Source organism: Neoarius graeffei, chromosome 8, assembly GCF_027579695.1.
Source record: "Neoarius graeffei isolate fNeoGra1 chromosome 8, fNeoGra1.pri, whole genome shotgun sequence".
Lineage (NCBI taxonomy): Eukaryota > Metazoa > Chordata > Actinopteri > Siluriformes > Ariidae > Neoarius > Neoarius graeffei.
Window position 1 is genome coordinate 70979465 of NC_083576.1, and position 17975 is coordinate 70997439.

Sequence of the window (17975 nt, forward strand, 5' to 3'; positions counted from 1 at the left end):
CTATGCAGTATGAGAGGAATAAAGCATTTTGTTTTATCCAAATAAAAATGTGTTTCCAATAACAGCACACATCATATTTCATTCCTTCATAATATCCTTGTTTATGCCCTGAGAAGGATTAGCATTCCATCCAGGGTGTATTTCCTGCCTCGTTTCTGGTGTTCTGGGGATAGGCTCTGGATCCACCAGGAAAAAGCAGATACTGAAAGTGAGTGAGTGAGCCAGCGAGTGAGCGGACGAGTGAGTGAGAATACCATATTATGCCATCTGAAAGAGTAGTGCAGGCTTGCACAGACCAGTTTGCCAGAATAACCAGACTGATGAATTACATTAAACAGAGAAATTAAACAAAGAAAACAATTAATAATTAGACAGACGTAAAACACAAACAATAGCCGAACAGTTGAAAAGTTCTCGGTCTACATTCACAAACTCCTTAGTACAAATCTGAGAATGGCCTGGAATAGTTAAACATTAGATAATCCATATAGAAAAAGTCATACGTTTTCTGCCTCTCATTTAAAGTCAGCTGAGAAAAATACTCCTGTGTAATGCGTGAGGACGTCCTGGCTGCATTTGGGTTCCTGTCTTTAATGCTGGGGAAAGTCAGGTTCGCAGGTGCTCCGATATGCCTGAGGAGGAAATTGGCTTCCTCCTCGATTGTCTCAAACTTGCCAATGAAGTCATAGTCTATGAGGCAGGGGCTGCAGAGCTGCACCACGCGTTCCCAGTGGATATCCATCCCCACAGGACGCCGAACATCAAGCAGGTACTGGATGAACTCTTTGAAGGTCATACCCTCTCCAGTGAGCAGGGCTGACCTTGATGCGTTAGCACGGTACTTGGCGATGATGGGCTTCCCAAACACTGGGTGATAGTATGAGTTTGGGCTCTCAAACTTGTCCCGAAAAGCTGAGACAAGCCTCTCGAAGGGCTCCCTCAGGAAGAGCACTTTGGTGTAGGTTTTCAGACGACGGGCAATCTGTTTATGGTCGAAGGAATCCAGTCGCTTTAAATGGTTTGCATAATGCACCTGTTCAAGGAACAGGGAGAAATTAAACAGCAAAGACAGTAAAAATGTGAAATATATTACAATCACTGCCATAAAGATCAATTCCAGTTTAATACTTTTATAGATCTTTAATGAAAATGAAACTAGAATTGGTGACTCTTGCTTTAGGATGTTCCCATAATGCACCTGTTCGTGTCGGAGCTCCTTTGTGGAGGACGCCTGGCCCTGCAGGACCATCAGCACACGCTTCCAGTTGGAGCAGCCGGCCTTGGGCACCTCGCAGTACAGGAGCTTGTGTGTGTCCTCTACATAGATGCGGGACACATGCCTGCGGCTTACGGTCCTCGTGAGGCTTCTGTATTTGGCACACACGTCTCTCATCAGCTTGCGGCGAGACCGCTGTATTTGGGTCAACCTGTGGATGTGATTGGAAGCCTGGCCAGCAGGAGTGATGTTGAGCTGCCGAGGCAGGGCTGAGCTCTTCAGAAGAAGCTTGCGATAGTTCTTGGTGATTTGAGGGGCCATGCCTTTGGGGTGAGCGACAGGAGTGCGCTGGTTCCAGAAATGTACTGGGTGAACATGACTGAGTTTTTGGCCGTCTTTTGGACTAGAGGTGTGTGTGTTATTGTCTAGACAATACAGGCACTGGTCCTGCAAAGAAAATGAAGTTTTCGTTATAGATAACCTATACAGTAGCAGAACACAGGGTGTGCTAAGAGTAACAGAGCAGTCACTGAAACAATCATGTGGTTAATGATTACTTATCATAATTGTCTTGATTTCAGATTTAGAGTGACGTGGAGAAACAAAACTTTACTCAAATAGAAAATAAGTGATTCTAAGAGCGATATAGCCTACCACACTAAGTCTAAAAAAACTGAATTATTATGTCTGGACATATATTTGCAAATAAGGCTGTATATTCACAGATAAATGATAATCAGGATTAATTTGTTCATTATAGAAATCATGATGGTTTATCACTTACTCGTGTATTTTAGGAGACAATCATTTGATTGTACTTTATCATTTTATTGCTTTAATGTAACAGAAACCTGCACATTTAAATGAATGAATGAATGTTAAAATGGTTAAACATGAGGGAGCTCATGGCTTTATACGCCACAGTCAATAAAACTTGTTGTTTAATGTATCTAATGTACACTGCCTGGACAAAAAATGTTGCCATTTGGATTTAAATAAGCAAATACTTAAAGGTAGACTGCCTTTCAGATTTTTCAAGTGTAGGTCATAAAAAGAATTTTCCTTGACACGCAATTATTTTTGTTTAGTGGACTGAAAGCTACTGAATTCGAATCACAGACTTCCAATTTTATTAGATTTTCTAAATAGAACAATTCATGAATTTAGCGCCACGTGGCCCTAAATTCTCCGCTATTTTTTCCTGCTTCACCATGACCCAATGCAAGATACTACGTCATGCATCATGTGGTGGGCTTTCCCCATTCACGCAAGGCATTGTGGGATACAAATTTGAAACAGGAGAGAAAAACGGAGGACGTGAGCATGTGAATCAAATGTGAAAGACCGACTACAGTAACGGAAAGCGAGAAGAAAAGACATTATGTTGCGAAGGAAAGGAAACGCAGGACCAAACTAATAAATATCGGCGGTCAGCGAGCACCTCGGTGTGATCAGCTGTTCGTTTAGCAACAGAATGATGGAACTGTCAGTGCACGGTCAAGCTAAACCTGTAGATGGCAGTAATGTAACACTGTGGATGCCAGCTGCTGTAAAACCCAGAAGAAGAAGAAGAAGGTAAACCTACACATGTGCACACGGACTTCCTCTGTCTGCTTGACTGCACGAAGCGAGCGATTTCATGCACTCAGGAATCCCCTCAAATTAAATAACTTCCTAGCCACAGAATGGCCTGATATTTTTTTTGAGATATTACAGAAATAAACATATATCACAATGACCAAATTTCAGAGGGAAATAAATTTCACCGATTTTATGAAATCGAAAGGCTGTCTTGCTTTAAAAGCTTTTGTTTTGATAATTACTGCAGTGATTAATGTGCTTCAGCTGGCAATAATTATTTTAACCCAAACTGATGCAGTGAGTAGCTTCTCATTTCTTAAACATCCATGTCAGAAGATGTATCCCGTGATCTTGGAAAAGATGCTACTGTGTTTCAGAAAGGTCAAATTATTGGCTTGCATCAAGCAAAGAAAAGAACTAAGCAGATTACTGAAAGGACTGAAAATGGGTTAAGAACTGTCCAACACATTTTTAACACCTGGAAGGATAGTGGTGAACCGTCAACTTCATAGAAGAAATGTGGTCGGAAAAAATCTTGACTGACCATGATCAGAGATCATGTCAAAACTTGGTGAAGTTGAATCATTTAAAAAAACAAACAAACAAACAAACAAACAAAAAACCAATCGACAGTAGAACTCACGGCTATGTTTAAATAGTGAAACTAAGAGCATTTCGACATGGATAATGTGATGAGAACTGACAGGATTGGGATTAAACAGCTGTGTGGTCGTAAGAAAACCACTTGTTATTGAGGCTAATCAGGAGAAAAGGCTTCAGTTTGCTAGGGAGCATAAAGAGAAAAAGGTCACGTGGTCTGATGAGTCCAGATTGACCCTATTCTTGAGTGATGGGCGTGTCAGGGTAAGAAGGGAAGCACATGAAGCGATGCACTCATTATGCATAGTGGCCGCTGTACGCACCTCTGGAGGCAGTGTTATAATCTGGGGTTGCTTCAGTTGGTCAGGTCGAGGCTCAGCAACGTTATGGGGAAATAAAATGAAATCAGCTGACGACCTGAATGTACTGAATGACCAGGTTATCATCACATCAATGGATTTTTTCTTCCCTGATGGCACGGGAATAAAATTAGGGCTCAGATTGTGAAAGAGTGGTTCAGGGAGCATGAGGAATCATTTTCACACGTGAATTGACAACCACAGGGTTCTGACCTTAACTCTATTGAAAGTCTTTGGGATGTGCTGGAGAAGACTTTATGGAGTATTTTGACTCTCCTGTCATCAAGACAAGATCTTGACAAAAAAATAAATAAAAATGAATGTAGTTCTGGATGGAAATAAATGTTGTAATGTTACATAAGGCTGATGAAACAATGCCAGTGCAAATGCAGGCTGTAATCAAAGTTAAAGGTCAAACAACATATTAGTGTGCAACATTTTGTCCAGGCAGTGTTTCTAAGCCAATTTGTTACCTCTGTAGAAGCTCATGAATTTCAGTCAATTACGTGTCATTAATTGTGGAAACAAGTAAAATTTTTTAAATTCTCAGTTTCTCACTGCTGCAAACGACTTCTATTAAATAGAATTATTAATGTATTGCACTTCTGCTATGTATGATTTCAAAAGGTAGACCAGTAACTTTATGATATTTTTCAAAGCTCATTTTGAACACATTTCCCAAAGGGAAATTTATGTTGAAATGCTGAGACATAGACAGGTAGCAGATTAAAGGAAAATCCAACATAAGCTGTCTTAATAAGGTGTTGGGCCACCACAAGTCACAAAAACCAGCTTGAGTACACAAGTCTTTGGAACTGTACTGGAAGAATGAACACCAAAACCAAAATATATTCCCTCGGTTTGTGTTTTGATGATGGTGTCTGACACTTCACTCCAAAATCTCTCAACTGGGTTGAGATCTCGTGACTGAAGACCAGAGCATATTATTTACAGTTGTGGTCAGAAGTTTACATACAGTGGCATGAATGTCATCTTGGATATGAATATCATGGCAATATTTGGGCTTTCAGTAATTTCTTTGAACTGTTCTTTTTCTGTGCCAGAATGATTGTACAGCATACAGCTTTAATTTAAAACACTAGAATTTGGTGCACAAGTTTTCATTTTCTTTGGGTTTTCTGAAATCAACACAGGGTCAAAATTATACGTACAGGGTCAAAAATATACATACTCTCACTTAGATTATTAATTCAGAGGTGCTGAAACTTCCAAATTGTCTTTTATTTTGCCAAGGCCGAGGTCTCTTAGCTTCCTGTTCGTGATCGTGATTGACTACAGCTGGTAGCTTCTCTGTGCCTTCATAAAAAGGGTTTGTTTACAGCACTCAATGGATTGATCAACACACAGTAAAATGGGAAAGTCCAAGGAACTCAGTGCAGATCTGAGAAAGAGGATCGCAGATATACACAACTCCAGAATGTCTCTTGGAGTCATTTCTAAACAACTGCAAATTCCAAGATCAATTCAAACAACTGTATCCAAGTTATTGTGAGGTGTAGTCACTTTGCCAAGCCACTTTGCGTCAAGAAAACCCAAACTGTCACCCTCAGCTGAAAGGAAATTGGTTTGGATGGTCAGGAACAACCTGGGAACCACCATGGCACAGCCCTGCCATGAGCTGGAAGCTGATGGTTCACTGTCTACAGTTCAGATGACCATGGACTAAGAGGCTGCTATCCAAGAAATAACCCCCTGCTCCAAAATTGACACCTTCAAGCTTAACTAAAGTTTGAAGCTGACCACACGGACAAAGAAAAAGCCTTCTGGAGGATAGCTGTATGGTCAGATGAGACAAAGATTGAGTTGTTTGGCCACAATGACCACCACGTACAGAGGGACACTGTACCAGCTGCTGGTGGTGGTAGGATCATCATGCTCTGGGGCTGTTTTGCTGCCAGTGGAACTGGTTCATTGCACAAAGTGGATGGAATAATGAAGAAAGAGGACTACCTCAGAATTCTTCAGCATAAACCATCAGAAACTTGAACACGACTTGGGACTTACAACAGGACAATGGACCCAAAGACGCATCAGAGCCGGTTGTGGAGGATAAAGCAGGCTAACATTAAGCTTAAAACAAGTCCTGACTTCAACCCTATTGAAACTCTATGGACCGTGCTTATAAGTCGAGTCCATGACAAGAAAAAAAATTTTAATTGAACTCTACCAATTCTACCATGAAGAGTCATGAAATATCCAACCAGAATTCTGCCAGAAACTTGTTCATGGTAAACAAAAATGTTTGGTCAAGGTGAATCTTGTGAAGAGACATTTTACCCAAATATTAGGTGTGCTGTATGTATATTTATGACCCTGTATGTATAATTTTGACCCTGTGTTGATTTCAGAAAACCCAAAGAAAATTAAAACTTGTGCACCAAATTCTAGTGTTTTTTTTTTAAAATTAAACATGTGTGCTGTACAATCATTCTGGCACAGAAAAAGAACAGTTCAAAGAAATTACTGAAAGCCCAAATAGTGCCATGACATTCATATCCAAGATGACATTCATGTCACTGTATGTAAACTTCTGACCACAACTGTACATCATCAAACCATTGAGTGAACCCTGTGGAGGAGGGCGGAGTCATATTGGAATAGATCACTCCCATCAGGATATAAATATTTCATTATAGGATGAAGGTGATCAGCCAGAAGAACTATATAACTTAAATAATTGCCCCCTATAGCATGAAAGAGCAACTGTTTTTTACCTTTGTCACCTGCTGATTGACATTATATTTGTTCAACCCCAACCACAGTGTGGCGCTCTTGTGCAATTTTTAGGTCTGCTAGTTAATTTAGAAGAAACGGACCACTTTTAACTGAGATGATGGGATTAGTTCCTTGAGATTTTATTGTAATGCACAGAAAATGTGAACTTAATTTACTCACCGACGGCTGCTGTGGGAATATGAGCTTTCTACCTACACAAGAAGAGAAACAGAGCAACGTTTTAATTTAGTATCTTTTCTCACAGTGACTAAAGCAGTGATGTGCGTCTGAGCAAGCAGTTCTTAAAAAACATTAAATCTCTCTCATTTGCTTTACATCAACTCCTCGAGATGTACTGAAAGAAAGGAATAAGGAGATGGAGCAATGCGTTGTATGGAAGAGACAGGCAAAGGGAGGCTGACTCCCACAGCCAGCACTAATGTTTATGCCACTGCTCACTGCAGCATCCAGATGGCAACTCAGCAGCGTCAGGAACACCATTCACACCAAGGTTAGTGTATGCAAACGCATAGGTGTGCACAAGAAGAACAAGAAGTTATCATAAGCAAACAAAAAAACCTGCCTAAGTCAGTACCATTCTTTATAAATAACAGCAAAGCAAGCCCAATGAGAATGATGTACCTATTAGTTAAAGGCACTCCGGGATTTAAAAAAAAAAAATCTCTGCTGCGTTAATACGTTTTGGCAAGTGTGTCTAAAACGTGATATCTCACTTGTGCAGAGTTTGCAAAATTATTGACAGCTGAGGCTTCTCCCCAGCTGCTCTTCACTAACAGCAGTGCCTGACTCTCCAGCATAAAGCAGAGATTAGACCAGGACGTGCGTGAGTCACACTCAGACAGGCACAACTTTGGATGAGGTGTCTCGGTGCCTTGACACTGGATTTATCGTGTGCTGGAAATGTAATCTCTTTATCTTTCTTCTTATTATATATCTTTCCTGTATTATAGAGTTAATAAGCTCCTTGTTGAAGAGACTACTGATGAAATAGAATCTGGTACATAATTAGGAATGTAATGTAATCTTTTCAACCAAAGGAGTAACTTTGATTTTGACATTGGTGGGGACACAAAAGTGATCCCGGGCGGCACGGTGGTGTAGTGGTTAGCGCTGTCGCCTCACAGCAAGAAGGTCCGGGTTTGAGCCCCGTGGCCGGCGAGGGCCTTTCTGTGTGGAGTTTGCATGTTCTCCCCGTGTCCGCATGGGTTTCCTCCGGGTGCTCCGGTTTCCCCCACAGTCCAAAGACATGCAGGTTAGGTTAACTGGTGACTCTAAATTGACCGTGAGTGTGAATGGTTGACTGTGTCTATGTGTCAGCCCTGTGATGACCTGGCGACTTGTCCAGGGTGTACCCCGCCTTTCGCCCGTAGTCAGCTGGGATAGGCTCCAGCTTGCCTGCGACCCTGTAGAACAGGATAAAGCGGCTAGAGATAATGAGATGAGATGAGACAAAAGTGATCCAAGGCAGAGCTTCTGAAAGGTGGTTTTTTCCCATTAGCAATCATAATTTCATGTCATGCAGATCTTATAGGTTAATGAGGGCAGCTGTGGCCTAATGGTTAGGGAGTTGGTCTTTGGATCCCAGGGTTGTAGGTTCAAATCTCACCCTTACATCTCCATCCATGGCTGAAGTGCCCTTGAGCAAGGCACCTAACCCAACATTGCTCCAGGGACTGTCTAACACCAAGTTACATTGCTCCAGCATTCCTTTTCTCTGCAGCTATGCAGTAGCCTAGCTCTGATGCGTCCTGTCACGTTGCTAAACCTGCCTAAGGAGCCGCAGCAATACTTTTATGAAGGGTTTCCATACATCAAAAGGATTTTGTTGAGTTTTTAAAGCTCGACGGAAACCCTGCACTTACATTCTTGACTTTGAAGAAGAATGAACGAATGTCTCGTTTCTTGGGAGGGGGGGGCCGTCATCCATGATACTCAAGTCAGCATGCGAGTCGTAGGGCAAGCATGCATGGACAATTTGTAGGCTGACGGAGAGTGGGGGGTGCGTGAGGTAGGTCAGGTGTGTACGTGTGAGATACGGGGGGTTGATGGGCGGGTAGTCACGGCTGCTGTGGGAAGTGTGCTGCTTTTACAGCAGATGGAGTGACAGCTGGGATAGCCAACCATGTAAGTTAGTGAGAAACAGGTAGCTAATCAGAGAATGATATCTACGTTAGAGGGGTGATTATTAGCAGTGTTATACATTTAACCCTTTGTGTGCCATATAATCATTGCTCAGATTAGGACATCGGTTTTATTGATCGTGATTACACAGTAGCAGCTGAATATTGGTAAGGACACGTCCCTAGCATCCCAAGGTGCTTCCGAAGTAACTGGTGGTGTATTGGGTTTTAACAGACCTGTGTGAACAAAAACAATGTCCTGGTTTAATAAACACATAAAAAGAAAGGGTCATACACTCACCAGGTGTTTGCTTGTTCATTCAAAGTTGTAAAATCATACAGATACAGGTCAGTGGCTTTAGATAACGTTCACATCAAACATCAGAATGGATGAAAAATGTCATCTCGGCGACTCAGCATGAGTGTTGGTGTCAGATGGGCAGGTTTGAGTATTGAGTTCGTTTTTCCTGCACGGAGAATGGCCAGGAAACTAGCTAGACTGATTCAAATGGACAGGAAGGTTACGGTAACCACTGTTTACAGCTACGGTCAACAGAAAAGCACCTCAGAATGCACAACACGTCAACCCTTGAGGCGGATGGGCTACAAAAGCAGAAGACCACATCGAATTCCACTCCTGTCAGCCAAGAACTGGACTCTGAGGCTACAGTGGACACACGTTCACCAAAACTGGACAGTTGACGAGTGAAAAAATGTTCCCATCTTCAATTGTTCAGTTGTTAGCCTGTACTCACTGTAGCGGTCACTGCTGGTGAGAGTATGAGAGTTGGTGAGAGTTAACATTATTAACAGAAATCTTCAACGACAGTCTGGCGTAATGTAGCACTGTTTTTCAATGTTACCATCACCTTTTTGTCACTTTTGGTCACTTTATTTGCATCTCAGAAAAACTATTATTATTTTTAATCGTTATTTCATCTCATCTCATTATCTCTAGCCGCTTTATCCTGTTCTACAGGGTCGCAGGCAAGCTGGAGCCTATCCCAGCTGACTACGGGCGAAAGGCAGGGTACACCCTGGACAAGTCGCCAGGTCATCACAGGGCTGACACATAGACACAGACAACCATTCACATTCACACCTACGGTCAATTTAGAGTCACCAGTTAACCTAACCTGCATGTCTTTGGACTGTGGGGGAAACCGGAGCACCTGGAGGAAACCCACGCGGACAACATGCAAACTCCACACAGAAAGGCCCTCGCCAGCCACGGGGCTCGAACCCAGGACTTCTTGCTGTGAGGCGACAGCACTAACCACTACACCACTGTGCAGCCCTAATCGTTATTTAATTGTTGCATTTATTTAGTTTCATAGTTATAACTGGTGGAATGATTGTTTTCTAAATGAACTGCTGGATATTTGAATTTCCCCTTGGGATAAATAAAGTATCTATCTATCTATCTTTGTCTGTCTGTCTGTCTGTCTATCTATCTACCTACCAACCAACCAACCATCCCTATCTTCTTATGCTGGGCAATAATATTACTATTTGGTACAACATCCTTTCATTTGCAAGCATTATTCTTATTTAAGTCTCACTCTTGTATTGTCGTGTACAATTATGTTCATAGCCGGTGTTTTTTCGTTTTGTTTTTTTTTTGGTTACTTTAAGCACATATTCCATCCTCATTATTTGTTATGCTATGGAATAACATTCACTACCTGGGGCAATATTCTATTTCTATTTGACTTCCAAGTGTTCTATTAGTGCAATATTCTATTTTAGTTGAAGTACTATTCTTATTTAAAGGTAGACTGCCTTTCAGATTTTTCACGTTTAGGTCATAAAAAGAATTTTCCCTGATACCCAATTATTTTTTTTAATGGACCGAAAGCTACTGAATTCGAATCACAGACTTCCGATTTTATTTTATTTTTTTCCTAAAAGAACAATTAATGAACTTAAATCCACGTGGCCCTAAATTCTCCGCCATTTTTTTCTTGCTTCACCGTGACCTCATTCAAGATACTACATTATGCATGACGTGGTGGACTATCCCTGTTCACGCAGGGCATTGTGGGATACAAATTTGAAACAGGAGAGAACAATGTCGGACGTGAGTGTGCGAATGAAACGTGGAAGACCGACTACAGTAACGGAAAGTGAAAAGAAAAGACATTATGTTGCGAAGGAAAGGAAACGCAGGACCAAACTAATAAATATCGGCGGTCAGCGAGCACCTCGGTGTGATCAGCTGTTCGTTTAGCGAAAGAATGATGGAACTGTCAGTGCACGGTCAAGCTATACCTGTAGATGGCAGTAATGCGACACTGTAGATGCCAGCTGCCGTAAAACCCAAAAGAAGACGACGACTCAGATAAACCTGGGCGTGCGCACACGGACTTCCTCTGTCTGCTTGACTGCGCGATTTCATGCACATTATTTGCTCGGGAATCCCCTCAAATTAAATAACTTCCCAGCCACAGAATGGCCTGTTTAAGATATTACAAAAATAAACATATATCACAATGACCAAATTTCAGAGGGAACTGAATTTCACCGATTTTATGAAATCGAAAGGCAGTCTACTTTTAAGCTCCATTCTTATTTAGTTGTGTATATTACGTACATAACCCGCGTTTTTACTTTTTTTATTTTTATACATCAATATATATATTTTTTCTATAGGTTTTTATATTTTATTGCACTCTATTTTTGGTTACTGTTTATTCCTGACTCTTTTTCTATTCCTGAGCTGCTGTAACATGTCAATTTTCCCACCGAGGGATGAATAAAGTTTATCTTGTCTTATTTTATCTTATCTTACTATCTTTAGGACACTGTAAGTCTACAGTAAATCCTGATGGTGCCACAGCCATTCGAGTCAAAGGCACAGATCAAGTTGATCAGGGACCAGTTTCCCAAAAGCATCGTCAAATTAAACTCATCATAATTTGTAGAGATGGAGTTTTATGTGATGCTCAGAAACTCTCATCTAATAATGAACTTTGAGTCGCAATGCCTTTGGGGTACTCGTCTCAGATCAGAGTGACACGAGCATCTGTTAGCTCGGTTACTAATCAGTGCTTCTCTTCTCCAAGTGCGTTTAGCTTGCCTACCTAGTTAGAGCTGAGTGCACACTTTTACGACAGAGTAAGAAGGCAGTGCATTGGGTTTCACAGATGTTACTTCATTACTGCAGTCAACAAAAATACAATTACATATACAGTGGGGCAAAAAAGTATTTAGTCAACCACCAATTGTGCAAGTTCTCCCACTTAAAAAGATGAGAGAGGCCTGTAATTTTCATCATAGGTACACTTCAACTATGAGAGACAGAATGGGGGGAAAGAATCCAGGAAATCACACTGTAGGATTTTTAATCAATTAATTGGTAAATTCCTCGGTAAAATAAGTATTTGGTCACCTACAAACAAGCAAGATTTCTGGCTCTCACAGACCTGTAACTTCTTCTTTAAGAGGCTCCTCTGTCCTCCACTCATTACCTGTATTAATGGCACCTGTTTGAACTCGTTATCAGTATAAAAGACACCTGTCCACAACCTCAAACAGTCACACTCCAAACTCCACTATGGCCAAGACCAAAGAGCTGTCAAAGGACACCAGAAACAAAATTGTAGACCTGCACCAGGCTGGGAAGACTGAATCTGCAATAGGTAAGCAGCTTGGTGTGAAGAAATCAACTGTGGGAGCAATTATTAGAAAATGGAAGACATACAAGACCACTGATAATCTCCCTCGATCTGGGGCTCCACGCAAGATCTCACCCCGTGGGGTCAAAATGATCACAAGAACGGTGAGCAAAAATCCCAGAACCACACGGGGGGACCTAGCGAATGACCTGGAGAGAGCTGGGACCAAAGTAACAAAGGCTACTATCAGTAACACACTACGCCGCCAGGGACTCAAATCCTGCAGTGCCAGACGTGTCCCCCTGCTTAAGCCAGTACATGTCCAGGCCCTTCTGAAGTTTGCTAGAGAGCATTTGGATGATCCAGAAGAGGATTGGGAGAATGTCATATGGTCAGATGAAACCAAAATAGAACTTTTTGGTAAAAACTCAACTTGTCGTGTTTGGAGGAGAAAGAATGCTGAGTTGCAGCCAAAGAACACCATACCTACTGTGAAGCATGGGGGTGGAAACATCATGCTTTGGGGCTATTTTTCTGCAAAGGGACCAGGACGACTGATCCGTGTAAAGGAAAGAATGAATGGGGCCATGTATCGTGAGATTTTGAGTGAAAACCTCCTTCCATCAGCAAGGGCATTGAAGATGAAACGTGGCTGGGTCTTTCAGCATGACAATGATCCCAAACACACTGCCTGGGCAACGAAGGAGTGGCTTCGTAAGAAGCATTTCATGGTCCTGGAGTGGCCTAGCCAGTCTCCAGATCTCAACCCCATAGAAAATCTTTGGAGGGAGTTGAAAGTCCGTGTTGCCCAGCGACAGCCCCAAAACATCACTGCTCTAGAGGAGATCTGCATGGAGGAATGGGCCAAAATACCAGCAACAGTGTGTGAAAACCTTGTGAAGACTTGCAGAAAACGTTTGACCTCTGTCATTGCCAACAAAGGGTATATAACAAAGTATTGAGATGAACTTTTGTTATTGACCAAATATTTATTTTCCACCATAATTTGCAAATAAATTCTTTAAAAATCAGACAAATGTGATTTTCTGGATTTTTTTTCTCATTCTGTCTCTCATAGTTGAAGTGTACCTATGATGAAAATTACAGGCCTCTCTCATCTTTTTAAGTGGGAGAACTTGCACAATTGGTGACTGACTAAATACTTTTTTGCCCCACTGTACATAGTTAATGGTTAATAGTTTAAGATACCGATAGTAAAAAATACAAATCAGTTCGCCTCTCCCCTTTCTGAATACGATATAAATATTCTCTAACACCTTTACTTATGCTTTGCCTTTATAACTGCAGTCAACATTTTTACATACGGCACCTTTAAACAGCTTTTCAAATTCGTTATTCTCTAGAAAGCTGTGGATTATAACGATATTTTCCCCTGACAAAAACAAACACACCACATTTTGCACTTTCATTTTGTAGTTAACAGTCACTTTATCATCTACTATTGAGTGTGCTTGAAGGGTTAACTACAAGAAATCACACAAATCACTTCATCTCGAGCAGACTGAAAGCCATTATTGAGGAAGTAATGAGTGCATTATGGCTTGCCACGATCAATAATGCAAGCAAATAATCAATAAAATAGTAACAATTGTTAGTGAATAGTAAATGTAAGTGTTAGTTTCTCCCACTTCAATTACCAGCGCATGCTTTTTCTAATCAGATTATGGAATCAAGATTAATAATAACACTGATAATTACCTTTTTTAAACTTATTTTTTATTAAAGCTTGATCATTTTTGCATTCATATACAATGCTTCTGCTGTTTTGTTTTTACATTCAAAATGAAGGCGGCACGGTGGTGTAGTGGTTAGCGCTGTCGCCTCACAGCAAGAAGGTTCTGGGTTCGAGCCCCGTGGCTGACGAGGGCCTTTCTGTGTGGGGTTTGCATGTTCTCACCATGTCTGTGTGGGTTTCCTCCGGGTGCTCCGGTTTCCCCCACAGTCCAAAGACATGCAGGTTAGGTTAACTGGTGGCTCTAAATTGACCGTAGATGTGAATGGTTGTTTGTCTCTATGTGTCAGCCCTGCGATGATCTGGTGACTTGTCCAGGGTGTACCACGCCTCTCGCCCATAGTCAGCTGGGATAGGCTCCTGCTTGCCTGTGACCCTGCACAGGATAAGTCAAATTTATTTGTATAGCGCTTTTAACAATAGACATTGTCGCAAAGCAGCTTTACAGAATTTTAGTGACTTTAAACATGAGCTAATTTTATCCCTAATCTATCCCCAATGAGCAAGCCTGTGGAGACGGTGGCAAGGAAAAACTCCCTCAGACGACATGAGGAAGAAACCTCAAGAGGAACCAGACTCCAAAGGGAACCCATCCTCATTTGGGTGATAACAGATAGTGTGATTAGAACATTTTAACAGTTTTAACATGAAGTCTGTTTTGTTGAAGTTATAAACTGTTCATTGATGGAAACTTGAGTGCAAAACTGTTCATGACAACTGCAGTCCTAAAGTTAGCAAGTCAACTGTAGTCCTCAGCCATAAAAGCATTACTCTGAGTGTCCAGAACCGTCTTCCAAGCGTGACTTTCGACTTTCCATATGGGGCCGTCCTCCACAGGAGCGATGTCATGAGACTCCAATATGGATAATGGATGGATGGAAGATGGATTCAAAATGAAACAATAAACTTCCCGCTGATAGTTATAAATATTTTCATCTCATCTCATTATCTCTAGCCGCTTTATCCTGTTCTACAGGGTCGCAAGCAAGCTGGAGCCTATCCCAGCTGACTACGGGTGAAAGGCGGGGTACACCCTGGACAAGTCGCCAGGTCATCACAGGGCTGACACATAGACACAGACAACCATTCACACTCACATTCACACCTACGGTCAATTTAGAGTCACCAGTTAACCTAACCTGCATGTCTTTGGACTGTGGGGGAAACCGGAGCACCCGGAGGAAACCCACGCGGACACGGGGAGAACATGCAAACTCCACACAGAAAGGCCCTCGTCGGCCATGGGGCTCTAACCCGGACCTTCTTGCTGTGAGGCGACAGCGCTAACCACTACACCACCGTGCCGCCCTACAAATATTTTGAATGAGTAAATAAATAAGTATAAATAAAATATAAGGGAAAAAAAGGGAGGAGAGGGAGGAGCGTGTACCGTATGGTGTATATGTACGATATAGTGGTATACGAGTTTGGCTGTGCAGGAGAAATCAAATCACTTGCTGTGATAGCAGAGCGGTAGCAGGACCCCATCTTTTGAAAAATATGTGTCCTTCCTTGAAGTCTCAGAGAGTACGTTATCTTTTTCATCTGGAAATAGTATTTGCAGTAGGTATTATTTTTGCTCTACTCTCAAAACCTGCTGGGGATAGGCCCAGTAGTGCCACCTTTGGATCTCTTGTGAGATTCAGATGAAATATTTCCGTAAGTGTCTCAAACACCTCTTTCCAAAATTTACTCAGTTTTGGGCACGCCCAAAATCTGTGAGTATGGTTGCCAATTCGTGAGCCACATTTTCTAACATAATTACCCTTTTTAAAAGAAAGTTCTGGGATTTTTATTAACCTGGGCCCTATTTTCCTACCTCTTTGGGTCCAAATATTTAATAGGGACAAAAACAATTGAAACCGGTCCATGAACATTTAAATCCCTTGATTATAATTTTAACAATGTTTTTATTTATACTCCTATATAATTAGAAATGCACTTGCATGAAGCAGGCTTTTGGACAGACTATGGTTATTCAAAAAGGAAAGAGATTTTGAATTTCAAATAGATTCCACAACATAATCATTATGTCTCCTCTGTTTTATTCATAGATGCAGAACCCTGCTGATGTCCCCAGGTTTCAGCATAATATTTGTCCCTACATGGCGCTCAGCTTTAAGCTCATAAAGAAAGCAGAAAGCTGTGTAAGTGCCACGTCTGCTGACTCAATGTGCCAAAGTGACACAATATACCACCACAAATGCACCGCTACCTGCAACTGAAGCTTGAAATCATAACTGTTCTGCACTTACCATATGAAAGCATGGTAAATAAAAAGGATTGTGCATAGTGACCTGACAACAGCACTGAAAAATGGTCTTGAACTAAAACTAACCTGCAATGTACAAGCAACGTGGAATAAGTGAAGGAAAATGGAAGCAGGGAGGAAAAGTACAGATGATCTGTGTTAAATGGCTAAATGTCGTCAGTGAGCTCTCCTCCCTACAGGTCCTGGCACATCTCATAGGTCTATTAGATCAGAGTCATGGAACAGACAGGCAGAATAAACGACACGACTCGGAGCTGGAGAGCAGCACGTCAGCACAGTGGGTGCTGGCAAAGATGAAGCACTGCACATAGTGCTCTGATTCAACTCTCCTTATAGCCTTCAGGATAATGTGAAGCAGAGTTACTGTTCCCACCCTGACGTTGACTGTTTTCCAATGAATGGACACGCCAACGTGTTTTATTCCTCCTATACCACATCAATTTGGAATGTTACTGACAAAGTGCAAATATCTCTGTCCTGTAGACTTTTCTGTGCTGGAAAATATAATGCTACATATAATGCTTTAGAGATTTAAAATTGCATTGCATTGTGCAGACACAGACCAACCAGTTTAACAGCAACACCTGAACATTCATGCACTTATCCAACCAGCCAAACATGTAGCACTGGCGCAGTGAATGAGATCATACGGATACAGGACAAGAGAGTTTCAATGTATAATACAACAAAACGGGGAAAACATACAGTATGATCTCTGTGATTTTGACTGTGACATGGTTGTTGGTGCCAGATGGGCTGGTTTGAATATTTCAAAAACTGGGATTTTGATGCATAACCTGGTGACTTGTCCAGGGTGTACCCCGCCTCTCGCCCATAGTCAGCTGGGATAGGCTCCAGCTTGCCTGCGACCCTGTAGGACAGGATAAAGCGGCTGCAGATGATGGATGGATGGATTTTGATGCACAACAGCAGAGGTGGACACAGTACCCAACTTCATTACTTAAAGGTCATAGGCAACGGTCGGAGGTGAAACGTAGAATATCAACTTTATTGTCTAGAAGAATGACGCAAAAAGCGAATTCAATCTTCCTAGTGTCTAATTTGCACCCTAAAGTTGAATAAAACGGTTAAAATGTACTGTTTTGCTCAATTTCCGAAGGTTTGTTTACATCTCACTTATGCGCACTTTCACCGCCAGGGGACCATCATCGTGACGTCATTTAAGCCAAACAGACTGGGAGCAGTTCTGTGTTTACCTGCGAACCGAGCACACATGTACGGACTTTGGTCGTGGGAGGTTGTGTAAAATGTCTGAAAGCGATAGCGATTTTGAAGTAGGAACTCTCCAAATTAAATATTGAGAGGTGAAACCACATATGTATGAACCTCTGGTCGTTGCGAAGCAATCGGTGAATGTGGCTCACTGGTTTGACCGGGCGGCCTCGGAATCGGACAGCGACTCAGCCGACTCTGATCGCGGTGACCCCGGACCTCAACAAGGCTCGCGCCTGAACGATTTATCCTGGTAATATGATAAATTCCTACTTTCGTCGAAATACTAAATAAGAGCCCTTTTGAAGAATAATTAAACCGCCCTCCCCAGTGGATACAGGTAACGATTACTGGACAGTGCACTGGTAGGCCACATTAGCCTGCCATCCGCGGCATTATACTATTTATAGCCTACCCTAAGCGAGGAAATATCCCTTTGTCTCATTTCCACAGTGATCGTACAGGAT

The 17975-nt window shown here is 41.8% G+C and overlaps 1 protein-coding gene across 1 annotated transcript in view; it reads right to left on the reverse strand.

Moving 5' to 3' along the window:
• Positions 1-436: 436 nt before the first annotated feature.
• The window catches only part of si:ch211-269c21.2 (carbohydrate sulfotransferase 8), a 156341-nt gene continuing 138802 nt past the window's right edge, over positions 437-17975 (reverse strand). Inside the window, exons 3-5 of the mRNA XM_060928172.1 lie at positions 6673-6704; positions 1199-1663; positions 437-1033 (exon numbers count right to left, since the gene is read on the reverse strand). Coding sequence (XP_060784155.1) covers positions 437-1033; positions 1199-1663; positions 6673-6704 — 1094 coding nt within the window. The remainder of the gene's footprint in view (positions 1034-1198; positions 1664-6672; positions 6705-17975) is intronic.